This window comes from Patella vulgata, chromosome 7 (genome assembly GCF_932274485.2).
Source record: "Patella vulgata chromosome 7, xgPatVulg1.2, whole genome shotgun sequence".
In the NCBI taxonomy this organism is placed as follows: Eukaryota; Metazoa; Mollusca; class Gastropoda; family Patellidae; genus Patella; species Patella vulgata.
This window is the reverse complement of record NC_065885.2, coordinates 1,660,982-1,683,259: the sequence shown is the minus strand read 5'-3', so window position 1 is coordinate 1,683,259 and position 22,278 is coordinate 1,660,982. Positions and strand designations below refer to the sequence as shown.

The 22,278-nt window shown below is 38.8% G+C and overlaps 1 protein-coding gene across 4 annotated transcripts in view; it reads right to left on the bottom strand.

Annotated features, from left to right (window-relative positions):
* LOC126828649 (solute carrier family 2, facilitated glucose transporter member 1) overlaps positions 1 to 22,278 on the bottom strand; it is a 79,372-nt gene that overhangs the window by 26,335 nt on the left and 30,759 nt on the right. For 2 of the 4 annotated variants that reach the window (XM_056102538.1, XM_050558546.2), the window contains exon 2: positions 1,156 to 1,260. In XM_056102538.1, the coding sequence (XP_055958513.1) occupies positions 1,156 to 1,176 (21 nt within the window). In that variant the 5' untranslated portion in view covers positions 1,177 to 1,260. Of the gene's footprint in view, positions 1 to 1,155; positions 1,261 to 1,972; positions 2,071 to 16,519; positions 16,600 to 22,278 lie in introns of those variants that run through there. The other 2 variants (XM_050558545.2, XM_050558548.2) reach the window with 2 other exon arrangements.

Here is a 22,278-nt window from a genome sequence, read left to right as displayed (position 1 = left end):
TTCTTTTTTTATTATTATTACCTGTACTCAATAACTCCACGTGTTAAAAGGTACACGTGACGTCAGTTTATCAACACAGGAGGGTGTGTTCAAATTAACCAATCAAAAACACCTATCGTGTGCAAAGCTATGCTGACATTTCGTAAAAAACGCAAGGATTGTCATCTTTTTATTGAAAAATTAATTTATGAATGAAAATATATTAATAGATTTAATCTGTATATTTTCAAGAATCACGCTTTGTATTTTTTCCGGACCTTTTAAAAATAAGTTTTGCATTATCTAAAATCGGTGGAGCAAATGAACCAAATTAAGTTGTTTTTTTTTTTAAATTTTAAAAAGAAAATAAAAAAAATAGACGAATGAATGAGGAATTTTTAAATCTATGCCATCGATACCAAATAAAAATATCTTTTTCTCCGTCAAATGCCATCTTAACATCAACGGATTATTCAAATGAAATATTATGTCATTTTCTGGTAAAAACAAATTCCACAACATGCGACCGTTTCGATCGTTGTCCGTACAAATGTACCGTCGTCACCTTGACTTTTCCTTTTTAACATTGACACCGCAGACAATGGCAGACATTGGTTAGAAAACGTTATAATGGTTGCTAGTATTACGTTATTCCGAGGCCAAAACGCTGTAAACTATTACGGCGCTTTCCACAGCTTAAACCAACTAACACTCGAAACTAGGCATGATGATCCAGACTGGAATGTAACGCATGTTTACAACATGGGGCTGGTAGAACGAGACTAATAATTTCATCATCAGGTCAATCGCGTGTATCCATATAATACACAAGGAACGAAAATCGACAAATGAACTGTTAGAAATCACCATTGCGAATCAAGAACAAATAAGTTTTGGGAACATATTTATAAATTATTTAATAAGAAAGTCTAAGACCACAGATGATAAGAAAAAAACATTTAATTAAGCGAAACAAGCATGTCGGAGGAATGTCGCATTGGCTTGTATTGGACTGTGAATGTACTGCTATGTTATGTATGATAACGGCTACACGCTAAGTGTGAACGACCTCGAGACGCCGATTGAGATAAGACACAAACCCGGAGCCTCTCGAATTACACGGATACACTACATACGAGATAAAAATGAAACAAATAAATTAAAAAGTGTTCTTACCTCTGCCAGGGGTAGGGCCATTGTAGCTGTATTTTGTAGCGCACGGCTATCGATGCTTAGACGTGTTCTGCTAGTAAATAATTCGACCTTTCTGTGACGTCAAACCTGAAATATATACGGTAGCACATTAGGAACATGGAAGTTTTTAATGGATTCCTATTGGTTAAAGGAAATTCGACCTTAAATCTTTGCTATTTAAATTCCGATACTGTTTTTTTTTTCTCTAAATACTATTTATAGGAGGACCACACATAAACAATTACACAAGACAAACCCACGGACACGAACAAATATAAACAAACATTTCAAACAATAAACAACGAACGTATCAACGTATAACAAAGTAAGGGGGTGACCGAACGGTTAACGCGTGCGCGTTGTATCATAAGGTATGTCATTGAGTCAAGTGGCGTGGTTTTGATTTCCCGCTTGTACGTGACAAGGTGTAGGGTCGCCTGTCCAACCTCGTGGATTTTCTCCGGGTCCTCCGTAAGACCACTACACGCAAGCGAATTATTGAAATAAAATTGAACAATATCTTAGTCCCGAAATGACCTAGTTTGTGTCGAGTGGACGTTAAGCCCCATTTCTCTCTAACCAAGTGATTTATAGATCTGGGAGCCAGCCGTAGACGCCCACTGCGCTGTACATTGAAGCCGGTCATAATTTAGTATCGCAATGAATACAACGGAGATGAATAACTATATGGATAACCCGAATTGAGAAGTGGTATCAGGTGTTTCTAAAACATCAAATAAGTTTATATCATGTCTCATGCTCAACGCCTGTCACTACTTGTAACTGATAAATCACGTACCGGTATCCACTTTAATAATTCTTTCTTATCTTCCAGCAAGTAGTTATAGTAATCCAACTTGAAATTATACTTTTCCTTGAATAATAATAATTTTCTTATCGTGTATCGACTATAATCCTTTCTTCAGCAGGTTGTTAGCTTGAACGTGATGTAATTCGTGTAAATATATTTTCTTATCTTCGAGCAGGTAATATAGCTTTAACGTGTAGTACTCCGTGTCGCGTGATAGTGAATGAAATATGCGCACAAATATTTTCTAGCGAGCTATATAGTATAGTTGTAATTAGCTGAGGTATTGCGTCATCATATGAAGCAAGTTACGGTTGATATTTCATGACTGGATGGAACCGGCCAATACGAGGATTCCTGAAACTTCTAAATACAGTAGATAATTTAATAATAGTAGACGCAAGTGGGTAGTATGGTTCCATAGGGAATAGATAAATTGGTATTTATAATAAAGATATCGTTTAGACTGAATATATCGATATCGATAGGGAATTCTCCAATACAGCGTTATTTAACGCCCACTGATCACATCTAGGTCATATTGGGACTAACATTATGGTAATTAGCACGCGCTCTGATTGGGAGCCGCGGTAGCTCAGTGAGTAACGCCCTGGCTCAATAATCAGGTGGTCCTAGTTCGATCCCGGTGCCCGTCTTCACTAGCCCAGTCGGAGCATAACAGTAGGACGTTAAGCCCATTTGATTTCATTTCGTTTCCATCCCGATGTTTTCCAGCGTGGTTTCCCATTGTCAGTGGTGTAGGACAGAGGCCCCGACAAACCCAGCGTCTAGTCGTTCGGCTGGGACGAAAAACCCTTGACAGTTGTAATTCGGTTAGGTCTGACCTCTTCATTATCCATTTTAATGGATGGCCACCAAACTACCAGCCATTAAAAAGACCACAAAGAGAGGGTGGGCCGGGTGGGATTGGGGTTTATTATGTGGTTCAATTTTATTGCGCGTAGGGTCTCTAGCTGCGGGAGGAAACCGGGGGACCCACAAAAAACCCACAAGATTGGCCCCTACTCTTTTTCACGTACAAGCGTGGGTTTGAAACCACACCAATTGACTAAACCGCAGACCTTAGGATCTAAAGCTCACACTTTAAACCATTCGGTCACCCGGCCCACCCCCACACCCCCACCCCACCACCAGACAAGTGAACTTTGAACATTCGGCTACCCAATAGCTTTAAAAGACCAGAAAGAATCTGCCATTTCGAACTAGCAACCGACGTTTCGCCGTATCACGTGCATGCACACGCCATGAAATTGATGACAGACCTTATATCCCCAGATACTTTCGACCACCAAGTCCACAAGTTTACCGAACTACTTCAAAATCATTCTATATCGACAACTCAACCATAGCACCCAGCTATCGCCAGGTCATAAGGACAGCCAACCATAGCACCCAGCTATCGCCAGGTCATAAGGACAGCCAACTATAGCACCCAGCTATCGCCAGGTCATAAGGACAGCCAACCATAGCACCCAGCTATCGCCAGGTCATAAGAACAGCCAACTATAGCACCCAGCTATCGCCAGGTCATAAGGACAGCCAACTATAGCACCCAGCTATCGCCAGGTCATAAGGACAGCCAACTATAGCACCCAGCTATCGCCAGGTCATAAGGACAGCCAACTATAGCACCCAGCTATCGCCAGGTCATAAGAACAGCCAACTATAGCACCCAGCTATCGCCAGGTCATAAGGACAGCCAGCTATCGCCAGGTCATAAGGACAGCCAACTATAGCACCCAGCTATCGCCAGGTCATAAGAACAGCCAACTATAGCACCCAGCTATCGCCAGGTCATAAGGACAGCCAACTATCGCCAGGTCATAAGGACAGACAACAGATGTTTATGAAATGGACGATTTGAATAGTAAGTGACCCTCAATTACCATATTTATTTTACACCATGAAGCTGGACGCCCATAAATCATTAAACATTCCCCATCACACTAGCACAAGTCAAGACTTAAATTCCGACCGGATCCCTGGATCGATAATCCCACCCCTTTGATGGTTTCCAAATGATTCTCTGATTGTATATAGATGTTTGTCTTTGTTCCATATTTTGTATATATATCGTCATTGTACTATGATGGTCATTCTTTGTTTGATAAAGACAGGAGAACCCTCGTCGCTGTAATAAACTCTTTAATTAACTTATATTCCATATAATTGTGTCATGTGTTATTCTCATATATTGTGCAAAAATCAAGGACCACCGTATTATGGACCAGGAGCCTGTTTCACGAAATTTTAACTACGAAAAAAACCAAATTTTGGTAATTTGATTGGATAATATGAGATTGATTTTAGTGCTTAGTCAATCAAAATTGAAGTATCTACTAAAATTTGGATTTTATCTTTAGTTAAGATTTCGAGAAACAGGGCCCTGGAACTGACTTTGACGTTATCGCAGACATCTTGGAATTGTGATGCCATGTCAATCCGTGCACAACTGTCCAAGAAACAAGTATGCCAGGGTTAATGTTGACAGTACATGAATTGCTAGAACTTTGTTTTTTCTAAGAGCGTCGCCACCAAGAACTGATGTGAGATTACGTTTAACGTCACACTGTTCTTCAGCGACTGAGCCAATGACGTCGGACATAACGCCTACATTGTGCTATTACGGAAATTTTGCCCGAACAGCGGCGCTATGGCCTACTGTCAAGGATTTTTTTACGTGCACGCCAATATGTACACGGGACCTTGGTTTTTTGTCCGGTCCGAACGACTAGACAGTTTTCCTTGTCAGGCCCTCCGTGGGGAAACCACGCCGGAAAATCCAGGTGAACTTTCTCGTGCAACACCCGCGAGCCAGCGTCTTACTCACTAGCTACCGTGGCTCCCGAAGAACGGAGGTGAAACGATGTATCAATGGATCTTGGTGGTTCATGTACCACCTACATGGATAAATCACGCCGGAAAGTCCAGAGAAACTTTCCAGGCTAACACCATGAACGATCCCGGGACCTCCTGATTAGCGAGCCAGCGTCTTACTCATTGAACCAACGCGACCCCATGAAATCTGGTAGGCTAAACCTCTGCAATTCCATGGAAGCAGAATAAATGCTTCACAAAGTTCTTGAAGTATGTTTTGTGTTTTCCACCCAAATCGTCGATTTAGGACTTAAAATTGAAATCAACATTGATGTTGTCATCTTACCGGAAGAGATGGACTTCTGATATCCAATACAAAATAAGGATTTTACCATTGGTACACAAATCGTGTACCATAATACGTTTTAGCACAATTTGTAACAATGGACTTGAAGAACAAGGCAATGCATATTCCACAAGTCATGTCAAACGGTGACGACATATTCTTATCTGGAGAGCATGCAGAATCAATACTATCGGTGAAGACTGGAATAACCAGACGCTAGAGATTGCCATTCGTTTGAGACTTCTGGCGTATTTCGCCGAACATAACTGATTAGAAAATATGCGTTGCGACCCATTTGTGTCAATTTCTAGGTCCCAAATATTAACGATTAAGCTATGCCATAAAGAATGTTACAGATTTAACATCGTGAATTCGATCTCGCACGTGACATGGAGTAGGATCGCTTGGCTAACCTCCTTTGTGTGAGGCCCCTTTTGAATAATCAATTTACGCATTTAAATATTCTGGTTTCATTCATAAATAATACACACCTATATTTACTACGTGCATATCTTATATTTAACTATGACGCACGCCTCAATTCTAGAATATAGTATACTATAAATCATTAACCGAGTTCACAAAGCATTCTCAGACTTAAGAATTTAATCAACTTTCATTCACTGTTTATGAGAAATATCTTTAATCTAGAAACACAAAACTTTGCACATAGCTATCTGATTCAAATACAACTCTATATTTCGTTTCTAGTGTAGTAAAGACAAGTAAAACGAAATTGTGAACTATAAAAAATGAAATTAAATAAGATCTGTGTTGTAATCAGATTGTGCACACATATTTTCTTATTGATATAGTTGATATACTATTCAAAAAAAGTAGGGGATATTTGATTTTTAAGTGTTATTAAAGTCACCTAATGAAACTGACGAAGAAACAAATGACAAAATGAAATGAAGTTCACATTCATCGATTTATTCCAAATGATCGTTAGACTAAGTAAGGCACAGACTGACCATTATAAGGGTAAAATGATACCCGGGGTCAAACAGCAAAGTTACCACAGCATCACAACCAAGTCAGTAACGGGTAAATCCTCCTCTGTTTGCCAAACAAGCATTGATCCGACGTGGCATACTCCTAATGAGACGTCTAAGGTCACTTTGGTCCAGATTGTTCCATTCCTGTTGCAACGCAGCAGCAAGTTCTTGGACATTGGCAGGACGTTGTTGACGTTGACGTAACCTCTGTCCAAGCATGTCCCAGACATGCTCGATGGGGGAGAGGTCGGGACTCAGTGCTGGCCAAGGTAATGTGGTGATGTTCTGTTATTGGAGGTAACCTGTAACGATCCTGGCCCTGTGACATCTTGTGTTGTCATCCTGGAAGATGAAACGGCGGCCATGACGTCGTGCGAACGGCATAACATGGACTGCCAAGATGTTGTCCCGGTAGTACTGGCCTGTAACACGCCCTGCAACAACATGTAAAGCCGTTCTTCCAGCAACAGTGATGCCTCCCCACACCATAACAGAACCACCCCCAAATCGATCATGTCTGATGACGTTAACGTCTTGGAAGCGCTCGTTTCGACGACGCCACACCCTCCTACGTCTGTCCAAAAAATCAACAGTGAACCTTGACTCATCTGAAAACATCACATTGCTCCAGCGTCGATTATCCCAGTGTTGACGATCCCTACACCAACGACGTCTTGCCTGAATGTGATGATCTCTCAAACAAGGGATCACGCGAGGACGTCGGGCGCGAAGGTGACCCCTATGCAGTCGATTCCGAATCGTCTGGCCACTCACTCTCACACCAGTGTCTGTTTGAAGACGAGCGCTGATCTGATTTGCTGTGATGACACGATTTCTCAAGGCCAAGGTACGGATAAATCGATCCTGGGCTTGAGTTGTCGCCCTTGGTCGACCTGAGCGTGGTCTGTCCTGTACAGATTGTGTATCACGGTATCTGGACCATAGCCTGCTTATGACAGACTGAGAAACATTCATCGTCCGCGCCACAACCGCCTGTGTTGTGCCGATCTGTAGCATGCCAAGGGCAAGTAACCGTTCATTTTGGGTAAGCCGACGCATATCAAAATTTGTTTTCTGGTCACTAAAACAATTAAACTGATGTTTCCACCCTGGAATTCAATGCCACAATGACTGTAACATTCAAAGTCAGAGTCGTGCAAATCTTGGGTTGGACCCCCATGATGATCCCAAGCATTACCTGCATTCCATGCGGTAGCTATTGGTGCGTTTGGGCATCACATGTAACTGGAAATGTTTCTTCTGTTAGGTTCTATAGTGACTTTTTTCGTAGTCATTTGCATATTTTAGTATTATGCCCCCAAAATCAAATATCCCCTACTTTTTTTGAATAGTATATATTAAAACAACAAAACTTTTATAAAAGTGATAGCTATATTTTAGTTAAAATAAGGCGAACAATTTTTAGTAAAGTCTTAACTTAAACATACATTATGCAAGAGCTAAATCTGCCTATTTCAGGTCTTTCTTTAGGCCTGAAATGTTATCTAAATTATTAATTAGACATTAATTAACCTATCCAGGCCATAATCAACTCTAGATGGCAGCGCTAGTCTGCGATCTTTAGTGGATTGTAAGCCGATTTACTGCATAACTTTCCTTCTCGATTAAACGATTAAGTGGATAATCGAGACTATGCTGTTTATCGTACTGACTTTAGTAATGATGACCGAGGCTTATGGGAATTTCAGTCGCTTAGTTCTTGGTTCATAGTGGATCAATTTGAATGAAATTTTCACCAAATTGCCTTTACATTATCAAGTTTTTAACTATTATAGTGAGAACTGCCAACTCGTTACCGAATCTCCCATAATGTATCTTTAAGTCTGAGAATTCTTTGTGAATTCGGGACTTGAATATCCTTCATACAGAAACAGCGAGTACACAAGTTAAAGGGGAATAATTAAAAAATTATTGCGTCTATATTAGTGATGTTTCAAATGTCGTACCATGATGTCGGACAAATTGAAATTAAATAAAAATGAAATGGGGTTTAACGTCCTACTGTTCTGCCCCGACTGGACTAATGAATACGGGCATACGCCATACAGTGTGCTGTGAGGGAAATTTATCCCGGACAGCGGTGCTACGGCCTAGTCTTATATCAAATTCGAACGGGACGGCTATCGATAAATTGACGGTCCACCGCTCACATAGTGTTAACATATAGTACGAGTTTTTTTAAAAAAGGGGGTGTCAAATTATGTATTGTCTGACTCAGAAGTCAGATGGCCAAATGGTTAACGCGTGCGCGCTGTATCATAAGGCCTGTCATTGAGCCAACTGGCAAGGTTTCGATTCCCCGGTTGTACGTGACAAGGAGTAGGGTGTCGCCTGTCCAACCGTGTGGGTTTTCTCCGGGTCCTCCGGTTTCCTCCCACTGCCAAAGACCCCTACGCGCAAGCGAATTATAGAAATAAAAATATTAGTTCCGAAATGACTTAGCTTGTGTCGAGTGGACATTTAACCCTCTCTCTCTCTCTCTCTCTCTCTCTCTCTCTCCCGTAGTTTTTAAGAGATTAGTGGTAAGAATACCAATAATGTTCGGAGTATAAAATTACCCACTAACCCAAATAGTAATACTACTAATAGATAAGTAGACTGTTATACCTACTTTGCTGTCAGTTTTCCGACCAGGTGTAAAAATCATTTTCTGTCATATTTCAGTGTTTTTAGACAAGATTGCTGTTAGGTAAGACATTAGTAAATAGCTTTCGGCAAGGGTGTAAATAGGTGGTCGTGTCATGTGCCAGTTTTTTTTAAACAGTACCGCTGTTAGGTATGTTAAAACGGTAATAGTGTTATATATGTGTGCCAGTTTTCAGATGAGATACTCGTCTATACCATATATAGGCAAACACACGGGGTTAGACATATTCCTGAAGCAATGGCCCGAGTTAATCCCTCTTTGGCCATTGCTGGATTGGCTTCTGATACTTGAGCTTTTGAGGGAGTGTGTCTATTCTTCCCGTTCAATCAAATCTATCCCAAGTACATCAACATGACAGCTCTTCGTTTAATCTGGGGTCTTCCTTAAAACTTTGGACAGTGATTTAAGCTATTAAAAACGGTGAAAGTGTTGTTCGTCACCAAACAGTATTGTTTACATTATATCCGTTTTGATAGCCTCGTTTGTAACGCAATTAAGTTTTCTGCAATATACTGCTATGCACTGCTTAATTGGGCATAATAAAATCGCGAGTCATGACGTAACGTTATGTAAACATATTTGGTCCAATTTGGAGCTCTGTTTAAAGCGTAATGATATTTTTACGCAGTTAGCTATTGGTTATTAAACGGATTATTAACCAGTCATAATTTGGAACGGAAATTTGCTTCCAATACAGCAGTGTTAAGTGGGATTAGGTCTAATCAAACGAAACACTGCGAGGAGTATAGGGGTTAAACAAGAGACCATACTAAATGTCACAAACACGTGTGGGGTTGGAAAAAAACCGCCATTTGACTCAATGACAGACCTTATGAGCTAAAGCACACACGTGAGATCAATTGAAATAATAAGCTAATATTCTATCCAGCTGAATGAATGTGTTTAAACCAATTATATATTGAATAGTATGTTATACTATATTTATATAGTGGCTGTATAAATATTAGACACCAGGTATATAACAGGTGAAAATATGACAGGTGTATATAGGTAGTAAGTTATTATATATTACGACAGGGTGGGTACAAGCACGAGGTGGGCCCTGGATTGGGTAGTGGGGTGGCGGAAGGGGACATAGACGTTTCTTCTCGATTTTCTAATTGTTGACGATTGTACCACGTGTTACCACACTAACTCTAGGAGGTTCCGTCTGTATCACGTGTCACCATACTAACTAGGGTGTTACGATTGTACCACTAGGAGGTTTCAGATTCGACCCGTCTTCATTAGCCTGATTGCCATAGAAATAGTAGGACGTCAAATCCCATTTTATTTCATTCGAGATTCAAACCCGGTGTTGTTTAGGAATGTTTCTTGTTGAGAGCCGGGCAGGGAACAGTGTTGACGTGGACGTAAAAAAAGAAAAACCCGGTCAGTTGAAAATTGATGAATAATACAGCGGTCCAGGCAACATGTCCGCCGTAGCACATTACAGCCGAATGTCCTTTTTCATTGACCCGATGCAGAAAAATAATGTGTTCCACTCCATTTCATTTCGTTGTCTTTTAGCTATCGTATATACGCATGAAGGATAGAACGGTCTTTAACCAGAAACCTGAGGCATATATACTGTTTTATACTTACACTTTCCAGAACATCTAATGTCACTTCTAGCTAAAGCATGAAATGTCACTTCTAGCTAAAGCATGAACTAAATTTGTATTATAAAACTTTTATGTTGGTTACTTTATTATTATTCGCTAAAGTTCACATGGTTCACGGGGTCGAGGTCACGTGGATTGATTTATTGTCAGATATTCAATAAGTCACCGTGTATTGTTCGACCAGACCTCCCCTGACATTATTTTGTATTTAAACACTCGATACCATATTAACTTGTTTCATACAAGTTTGTCTTTATACAAAGGTCAAATAGAGATCCGTACGCCCAAACCAATTATTGAAATAAACAAAACATTGAACAATATACAAGTCCTGAAATGACCTAGTTTGTGTCGAGCGGACGTTAAACCCCATTTCTCTCTCTCTCTCCCTCTCTCCCTCTCTCTCTCTCTCCTCTAATAAAACACTTTTCTTTGACGGACTACTTTAATCAGTTAATTGAATTGGGAAGTTTTTATAATAGTAGATAACAAGTCAAGTTCAATAGCTACCGTGTTCACATAATATTATGACTAAGGCTAGCTATGATTTACTGTTTCACACTTGGTCAAACCAATAAAATAAACCTCGAGCAAACACAAGCCGGACTAGATTTGTTCACTGTAATCATTTCATTATTTTTCTGTTACGGTATGTTAATCTGTCTTAGTTCTATCAATAACATGGGGACCACGGTGGCTATAGCGCTGGCTCACTAGCCAGGAGGTCGCGTTTTCGATCCCTGCACTGGCCGAGAAAGTTCACCCAGATTTTCCGGCGTGGTTCCCCCTTGTCAGTGATGCAGGACGGAGGGCCTGCCAAGGTCAGTCTAGTCATTCGGATGAGACGAAAAATCGAGGTACCGCGTACACATTGGCGTGCACGTAAAATATCCCTTGACAGTTGGAATTCGATATGAAAGTAAGCTGTAGTCCCGCGTCCGGGCAAAATTTCCCTCATAGCACACTGTATTGCCCGTCTTCATTAGCCCATTTCGGAGCAAAACAGTAGGACGTTAAACCCCATTTCATTTCACTTTATCAATAACAAAATTACAACGTGTGGATATTATCCACCCCATTATTTGTTGCTTTGTTTATAGTCTTTAATAAAGACACACACAAAGAAACGTCAAGATGCTTTAATTTTAAAAAAAAGTACAGAGAGAGAGAGATCGAGTCGCTAATTTTTATTGGCATTTTTCGGACAACCTGTAAATTTCATGACTTTGAATTTACAGAAAAAAAATATATTAATGAGAGAGAGAGAGAGAGAGAGAGAGAGAGAGAGAGAAAGAGCTAAGATAATTATATGTTGTATATGTCAATATTTATATCCTCAATAACAACAGGAAGCCATCGACTTTTCTTTAATGTAAATATATTCCATGTGCTACTACGAAACACGTGTTACATCGCTATTATTGATATTATAACTTCATTAAAGGAAATTTTCCTCCTTCCACGAGTAGGTGACATTTGTATACGCCCACATTTCATATTATACTGCCAGTCGCCTGCGAACTCGATCGAGGCGACTGATTTTCTTTTTTTCAAATTTGGTGTGAAACATTGTGGTCATGCTAGGGCGAAACCATGTCGATTTTCAACGTTCTGTGACCTTCCGGTCCGGAGTTACGCCCCCTATTGTTTTTGATGTTTTTTCTTTCAAATCTGGCGTGAATCATTTAGGATCATAAGTGGCGCCCATGTTTCATCGAATCACAACTGTCAATGGTTTTTCTACGTGCACTAGGCAGCTGTCCTTGTCAGTCCTTCCGTCCTGCTCCTTTGATAAAGAGATCGAACCCGGCTAACGCTAACCCAGTAGAAGCAGAACATTATGACGTTAAACCGTATTTAAATATATTTCAATTTCCTTTGATGCCAAAATGTAACGACATGCAATCAACGCGGTCATCCAGACACCCGACGATATTTATACTTGGATTTTAGAAGCAGAAACTTCTTTGTGGATGGTTTGCATGAAGAAAGAGCAGGCTAACCAGTCAAAATACAGAAACTTGATAAATATAGGCTACATTCATGGACGCTGGCATCGAAGAAATGACGACTAGCGGGGTTACCAGTCAAAATACAGAAACCGTGAACTATCTAGGTTCCATAGATAAAATTTGCCTGAGGGGAGATGGGTGGATTACCAGTAATAATACGAACCGTGAACTAGATCTAGATAATTTAGTCTACATTCATTCATAAAGATTTACTCCACCATGAAAGTCACTGGGGCATCTGACACTGTCGTAACTACCGAACCAAGTACATACAAACAATATATTAACCAACGTCAGAGACCAATTACCTGAAAAATTTCCACTTCTACGGTTAAATCAGAGAATATTATTTATATACGAGGTCAAATTTACAAGAGCAAATAGATTATATGGTGACCTATTATTCGACAGTTAAAACGTTCAGCTTTGTTCCTTTCTTTTCTTCACAAAAACTCAATTTAATTCTTTAAAGAGACGTTATCGCTAGAGCTTGAAATAAAATACAATATCTTGGTTATTTTAAGGCAACTTTCTCGGCCAGCACTGGGATCGAAGACCATGTGATAAATCTACCAGGACCAATTGTGTGAAACCTCTACCAGGCCCAACTATAATAACTCTACCAGGCCCAACTATAATAACTCTACCAGGCCCAACTATAATAACTCTACCAGGACCAACTATAATAACTCTACCAGGACCAACTATAATAAATCTACCAGGCCCAACTATAATAACTCTACCAGGCCCAACTATAATAACTCTACCAGGCCCAACTATAATAACTCTACCAGGACCAACTATAATAACTCTACCAGGACCAACTATAATAAATCTACCAGGCCCAACTATAATAACTCTACCAGGACCAACTATAATAACTCTACCAGGACCAACTATAATAACTCTACCAGGCCCAACTATAATAACTCTACCAGGCCCAACTATAATAACTCTTTGGATTGTTCTTACTTGGTTTTACCTTTTATGGTATGATAAAAGAGAAAGAGAGAGAAATGGGGTTTAACGTCCACTCGACACAAACTAGGTCATTTCGGGACTAAAATATGGTTTAATTTTATTTCAATAATTCGCTTGCGCGTAGGGGTCTTTAGCAGTGGGAGGAAACCGGAGCACCCGGAGAAAACCCACGAGGTTGGACAGGCGACCCTACTCCTGGTATGATAGAGGTCCGACATACATGTGTATATAAACTGTAATTATATAGGTGTTTCTATAATGTTATTCACACCCCAGAAAACAGAGACATTTATCCTAGGTTATTATCTAATGTCTTCTTATTACAGTAATTGTATTCTGTAACCTATTACTGAATGTAATAGCACATGTAACTTATATCGTCTTCAACTTGATCATGGTTCAACAATACTGATGTTAATCTCCGGTCAGCAGGACGATTTACCCAAATACTACCCAATACTAACACTAACTTAATACAACCTAATACCAACACTAACTTAATACTACCCAATACTAACTAAACTGGCTGAATACTTGAATTATACCCACACCCTCACCCCACCCCCACGAAAACATGAGTTCGGTCTCGGAACGGAATTAGCAAATATGTGGATTGTGGGTTAGGGTTAGGACCTGAAGATTTCGTCTTGAGATGTGGAGACTTAATTATAATAACCTCTCCACCAAATTCTTAAACCGAACACACAACCCACATATGACGTCATGTATGCAGGACTGTCTCCGATCTGGCGTTTTCCGTGTTTTGGACCATCCGCAGGATTAGACCTACATACCTATGTCTATATTGTTGTAGTAGGAGAGGGGGAATGATGAGACCTCTACGCCTGGTAATCGGGCAGGCAATACTCCATACCTACGATGGGTTTCAACTCAAGTTAAGCTGATTCAGTCATCCAATCTCCTTGATTGTAAAAATTAGAGTCCTGTTCTAGTTCTACTACACAGAATATTGGACTTAAAAAATAAATCCGGTTTAAAGAAATCACTAGACATAAAGATAGAAAATTAGAGTCCTGTTCTAGTTCTACTACACAGAATATTGGACTTAAAAAATAAATCCGGTTTAAAGAAATCACTAGACATAAAGATAGAATCATCTATTTGTTATCCGGATGGAATCTAAGGACATCCGGTTCAAAAGAGTGGATACTGGGGGGGGGGCGCTCAGTAAGGAGTCCTCACCTTTTCCGTAAGATGCACCAGACAGCCTTCCGGTGGAGTTTCTAAGGACTATAAAAGATGGAAGATGTTCTTTAAATACAAATAGTGGACCCAACCAGGCGCGGATCCAGGGGGGGGGGGCTATCTTTGCGGTGGCGAACAGGTGTGCCGCGAGATCTTCCTAAGTGGGCCGTAAAATTTTGAACGGCACACTTAAGAACATTTCTCACTAAAGAAGCCAGCTATCTGAAATTCGAAACACTGCAATAAAGTATGTTCATAGCTGTGTTTTTCTTTATTTAGTTTGAGTCATTCTATGTGTCTATGACTAGTGTGTGTCTACGGTGTATGCCGTCTATGACTTGCCATGTTTTTATTTAGCAAAATTCAAATATTGACATATTTTCTCGCGGGAAAGGAATTAACAGTCAGTTTAGGTTGGAAATCGTAATTTACTCCGAAACGAGTCGGTTGGTGACTCGGTTGATTACCCATCAGTCCGCCCACCGAGGGCTGGGCTTTGCACTCCCAAGTGGGGGCAGCACGCCCCCCCCCCACCTTCTGAAAATCCTGGACCCGCCCCTGCCAACTGAATTATAATTGATCGCTTCACCCCGAAAAAACATCGATTACCACAATAACAACCAACGATGACGTCACGTACGGTAACTCAATACTGTGAAAGACTACACGTAGAACAACCTATTTATTCACATTGAATGGAATTCGAAATTAATAATTCTACGGATCTTTAAAATATGACGCCACAGGTAATCTGATCAAATTGCATCTCAGGTTTGATGTCAGTACGTTTGGTAATTATTGTAAACAAGTAAGTCTATATATATGATACCTGTCGGTATGATGTAAGTTGTGTATATATAATACCTGTAAGAACGTAAGGTATGCGTGTAAAGGTAAAGTATATATATATAAATAGGTCGGTTTGTAGAGGCGTGAAGGACAATAAATATCAACAAGTTTATTAACCTAGTGTAACGTTACGTGAATAGTACAAGAACACATAAATAAATATATCATCCAACTTTATGAATTTACTACTAAATTTATTACACGCAACGTTTCATCATTCTTACAGGTATCTTATTCAAACAATGTTTCAGTACTCTTACAGGTATCGTTATCAAGGTGTGAGTCCATAAAGTTGTGTTATTATGAAAGTTATACCTCTTCGTCTAAATAACATTTAAGGAGAAAATGTATATACGCTATGTGAAGTTCCCAAATAATAAGCTGTGGTACCAGGTGTTATAAAATGTAAGCATAACCTGCCTCACACACGATACTACGTATATAACTTAACTGAGTTGTATTATCGGACTTGATAATAATGACAAGTGTCATGTTGATAAGTTCATAGTGCACGCGCTATACAGGAAATGAACAAGATGAAATGGGCTTTAATGGCCTACCTTTCTGCACCAACTGGGCTATACGCCATGCAGTGTGCTATGAGGAAATTTTGCCCGGACAGCGGCACTACACAATCTACAATTATTTCGAATTCCAACTCTGAAGTGTTCTTTTACATGCATGCGGTTGTGTATCGGGGACCCGGGTTTTGCGTGATATCCGAACGTGGAAAACACACCATAAAATCACGGGAAACTATCTCGGACGAAACCGGAAGTATCTCCTGTTTAATGAGGCAGCGTCTTACCAACTGACCCAGCTCATCTCCCGTCTTTTGTACGAATGATTTTTCTGATTTTTAAATTTGGAAGAGGCAGGTCCCCACAGCTCATTTTATTATTAGATCTACATAAAATCATAACTTCACAAATTCTAGGAATGTCCATGATTGAAGATTCTATAGTTGTAACTAACTGATGTAAACTAATAAATAAAAATATTATGGACTACGTACCTTGAAAACAATATATCAATAGTCCTATTATCTTATATATTGATTCAGCAACATAAACACCAATTTAAAACAGACCAGAAAGGTTTGTACGAAACTAACAAATATTCACAATATGCATCAACACATCACTTCGTTTTTACAAAAAACGATAAATTTGTTGCTATTTACGAAATTTTCTCTCCACTGTGAGATTCACTCGAATATTACCGAGAACCAACGCACACTCGAGCTAAATATAAAACTCGAACCAGATCAAAGACAGCGAGAAATAATGAACAATTTGTTATGATTGATGATATATAAGTATAAACTGTTGGGTGTCTAGACGTAACGTTAGAACATATGTGTATAACCGGATAAACGGCAACCTTTTCTAACTGTCAAATAATACTGTTTAACTAGAGCGATATTTTTTATTATTTCTGTATGTAATGTTATCCGACTATAGCGTTCACGTTATGATAATTTTGCCGAGAGCCGTGGTTGCTCTGTGAGCAGGCGTTATGGGTCGAGATTGTTCATCGGGTTTTTCTGGCGCAGTGCCATACGAGACTTGCCGCCCAGACAGCGGCGCTACGACCTACTCTTTCAAGTGTCAAGGGTTCTTTTACCTGCACGTCAGTCAGTATGTACACGGGGCCTCGTTTTTTTTAGTCCCACCCGAAAGATTATACCACTGAGAAAGGGGGACCACGTGGGAAAATCCTAATGAACTTTCTCGGGCAACACCGGGATCGAACACTTCAACTTCGGGCTGGCGAACCAGCGTCTTACTCACTGAGCCACCGCGTCTCCCTCTCCACCAAAACAACATAGTTTAAAGAACGAAGCGTTACTACAGTAAAACGTTATTCTGTTAGGGCGTTATCATTCTTTTAGAACGTTATTTTCGTATAAGGTTATCTCAACTAAAACAACAGAGCGGATTAAATTGCAGATCAATATTTCGTTTCGTTTTTTTTTATACTTTCGATGGCCTCTACTAAGTGAAGATCTGACCAGTTGTAGCGGGAAGTCGCGTCACAGGTCATACGAGCGGCCTTTGACTCTACGACACTGGATAGAAATTTGATTAACCAATCAGCGTTGATGTTTCTACAAAGTGTAACCCACAGTTCCACGCAACTCACGCCAAAAACTCGCCGTAACAGACCGTTTCATTGGCCAATCCATTACATCAAAAGGCACGCGGATTATATAACAACTTTTCCAAATCCTAGTGTAGTAAAAACAAGTAAAACGAAATTTTGAACTATAAAAAATGAAACGAAATAGGATCTGTGTTTTAATCAGGTTATTATCTACTTTAACGTTAATGGTTAATTGTGTTATAAAGCAATTCGACTATAACACCATCCCACTAAGGATTTAAGTAATACTGGGAAAATACTTGCCTATATTGATAACTATCTTCCGTATACAGATAAAAACCAATGAGAATAGGTAAGTAAGTATAGAGGGCTATTATTTGGGCGGTAGGTGAATACGTTAAAAAATAAATAAAATTCATTCAGTACTTCCGTTTTATTTTGCTATGTAACTGTGACTAGTAGAAAAATTATATTTTAATTGTTTAAACATCAAAGCAACTTGTCGCCATTGGTCTATAGTAAATAGTATACTCGCATTAAGGATTTAGTTGTGAATAATTGAGGCATGCTTCACTACGTAAGTACAGTAGTTGAATAGACGAAATGTTGTTTATAATCTTTATTATTAATCCCCTTGATCTCATATGTGCATTTGATATTTGTGGTGTGTGTATATTGTGTCTTGTCCGTAGCTTTTGCAGGGGCGGATCCAGGAATTTTTGCAGGAGGGGGGTGGGGTGGGGTGCCAGGCTCAGCCTTTTAAAGAGAGAAATCCAACACCTCGTTTGATGTTAATTTTGATAATGAATTAATAGGACCACATTGTGATTCAATTTCATTGATGCAAAGCATTAATTGTTTTATCAAACATGTCTATATCATTGTCTTTGGATGCCCATCCCATCCCATCATCTGATGATGTAGCTGAGCAGGGTGGGGTATGGACCCCAACCCCCGCCTCTGGAACCGCTCCTGTTTTATCTTGCGTCATTGTTTGTGTGTAGTGCGGTCTCCCTGTGCTTACTATCTAGGGTCTATTTCAAAATGTTTCATATCGTTCCAATGTTGAAGAAAAGAGACGATTGTATTCATTTAATATCTACAGTGTTATTTAAGATAATTTTTAAAACATAAATCTACTTGTTAGCTAGAATACATCCACAAGAATCCCTAAACAAGTAGGCCATACCACAGCTGCCTGTGCAACATTTCCCCCATGGCACACTGTTAGCCTATCCCATTATCCGAGTCGGTGCAGAACAGTGGGACGAGGTATGATTACTTTGTTGTGAAATGTCGATACTAATTCTTATGAATATTGAAACAAATTTTTGTTGATTCAGCTCCTTTTTTTGCCATGTCACCATGACGAAATAAAATTTTGTCCAGCATCGTCAATAATATACATAAATGTTGTACCGGTAGGTAGAGAGAGAGAGAGAGAGAGAGATATTAGCTTTTGAAATTTTAGGCCATCCTCGATCATCATTACTAAACTCGGTACGATAAAAAACAAAGTCTCGATTATCCATTTTTACGTTTAATTATCCTTCACAAAATGTATTCCAATCCGCTAAATATCACAGGCTAGCGATGACATCGAGAGTTGATTAAGGTCTTTTCATGTTAATAAATGTCTAATTAATAGTTTTTAAAATACAGAAGTGATTGTTGGCGAGATTGTAGGTTAGGGTTAGGGTAAGCATTGGGGATAGGTCCAGGGTTAGAGTTAGTGTCGGGATTAGCGCTAGCCTTGTTTACATCTCGTGACCTATGACGAAAGATTGAGCTGACCTTATCATTTAACAATAAAGCATTGGCAACATGTGTATATTAATGACTATTTTCAAATAAATATTTAGTTTCAGTTTTCTATATAGTCTTTCTATTCAACTGTTTAATTTTATTTTCGCTAATTTAATTATAAAATACATTTACTCCATGTAATCGCCAGTCGAAGGAACCGGGTATACTAAACTTACACTGTCTGTCTACAGTTAGCTCCACTTGAGAACAGACAGTGTACTAGATGACCGACATTTTATGTCCTAATTCGACGATTTTAGTCCAAAACACTAGAATTTTGAGAAGTATTTATTCCGCATCCATTTAATTGAATTACTAAAGTTAATTTTAATCTCTAAATCGACGATTTTAGTCGAAACAATAAGTAAATTTTGAGAATTTAGCACCGACTTGGCTACTAAAGACTTGTGTTTGGATGAGAGAACGTATCTTTAAATTCCAGGAATTGAAATAATGCTACATTAACTACAAACAAACTGTGGTAATTCTAGATTCCTGATATTTCAATTATTCCACGATTCCGGCGGGAGACGAATTACTTCTGGTTCTACTGTAAATCACAAAATCAATAAAATGATGAAATCTCACAGCTTCGAGAAGAAATCGGTTAAAATTGTTGCGTGAATCTATTTAGACACGACTATCAACAATTATTAAATGGAACAAGAAGGCAAGCTTAATGAATGGGCGTATGTATTAGAAGAGGAAAACGGTCCCAGACGTGCAATACTGTCCATAATATCATGAAAAGGATATAAAAACAAACGTGCAATCAATTTAGGGTCAAATATTCGGATTTTAATTAAAGTTCGTTGGGAAAATTATATAGTTTATAAATTCGGACAACACAATAACAGTGATCCCTCGAATATATCGCCCAAATATGCGTGGCCCCGAACGCCTAAAGAATTGGGGCATAAAACCCAAATTCTGGCCCTTGTCGCATGGTAAGGGTTCTGTAAAGTCAAATTACAATTTCCTTGTGAGTAACTACCCCTGTAAAACTTCAGATGGTTCTATTCGACCTACCAAGGAATTTGAACATCGATAATTTAATTTGACATTGCACTCAACAATGTTTTTCTTTCTTATTATGAAATCGAACTCAGTCAATCTAGTTGTTGACTAATCACATCCACCCCAAGTACAAACGTCTCGACTGTACACGAGAACAACACAACGATTCTAAAAATAGAAACAATTTACAGAGAAGCTCAATAATAACCTATTTTTTGTTTGTAATTATCTGTTCTCGACAGTGCAATTCATTTCCTCTTGGTACAAATAACACAATGAATTGACTGTTTATCCAGTCAAGCTTAACCATGCATGCATACATAAAAAAAACAACAATACTCTGGTGCATTGTTTATTGTCTTTTATAAAAACACACACAAAGGAAGGTTTTAATTTTAAAAAGTACAACAAATGTGATCAGTATGCCATTCCCAGATAATTAAGAAATACGGCTTCATTACTTGGGTATTGATATATTTCTATTTATGACAATGGCGTGCGGAGAGGGGAGAGGGGGCAGAGAAGGGTAAATTAATCAAATCTATCTACTTCGGTGAGATTTAGATGATTAGAAATTGGAAGCAAATCTACTTTCGCTTTATCTTCGGAACGACACATTTAATCGTATAGATATTTTATGTTTTTATCTAGACCAACCATTCTCAAATCCTTTAAATACCAAAATATATAATTTTTATTTCAACTTGTTTCAGATAATACTAGAACATCATCTTCTATACCTAACCAATTTAAGGATCACCAATAAGCGGGACATATGGTAGTGTTGTATCTTGTATGTACAAGAACCAGACTTTCAGAGATTATTCACTCGGGGTCATTGCCTTTTGGAATGTTGAATGCCCCTACACATTTCAACATCCTTATATGTAATGATTTAAAAATGATTTTTTTTTATCATCCAATTTTTCTACACACAACGATTTGAAAACAAAACAGTTCTATAATGGAAATGGTCTATATCAAAGTCTTATTCGAATTTATTTTGTAGAATATTTCGCATTTGAAGAATTCACATAGATAACATTTTATGTTAGAAAATTAACCGATTTGTAAGTTTGATAAACGAAATAAGCATTCCCTCCTCAATTAACCTAAGTCTGGACTATTAACAGTTTCATTTATACGAATGTGTGTCTGTTTACCTCATTAAACGTTTTTGATCTATGAAATGATATATTAATTATATAGCGAATGTTTATATTGCATTGGCACATCAACTAAAACAAACTAGGTAAGGCCAAGGAGGGCGAATAAAAATCGACAGGGGATTTTCAGAGATGTATATCATTCAAGCAAACTAAACATTGTAAAGCTAAAGTACGATGAGTAACGATGGTGATGTCATTATATTATCGAAGACACAAAAATACTATAATTAATTACTTTACTAACATTAGTTACTATGGTTACATAACAAAATTACTGCCGACTGCTATAAAAAAAAAATAGGTCTCATCATAGCAGCATATATAATATAAATTTATATCAATAATTCGCTTGCAAGCAGGGTTCTTCAGAAGCCGGCAAACTCGGAGAAAACCCACACGGTTAAAAGGTCGGACCTATCTCGTGCCCCGTACATATCCGGGACCGTTCAGATGAATTTTATAACGGCGCACGAATAAGACGGTTTGAACACACAAACCTATCAACCATGTAGAAGAGCTGTGTAGACTCTCCTAGACATTGATACACAAAGTATCCTGCTCTAACTAATGCACGACACTAATGGAATTACCCAGTACAATGTGAAATATGGACTTGTTGGTAATATTTGGTTTGTAATTTGTTAAGCCAAAAACGTGGGTCCCCTGTTCAATAAAC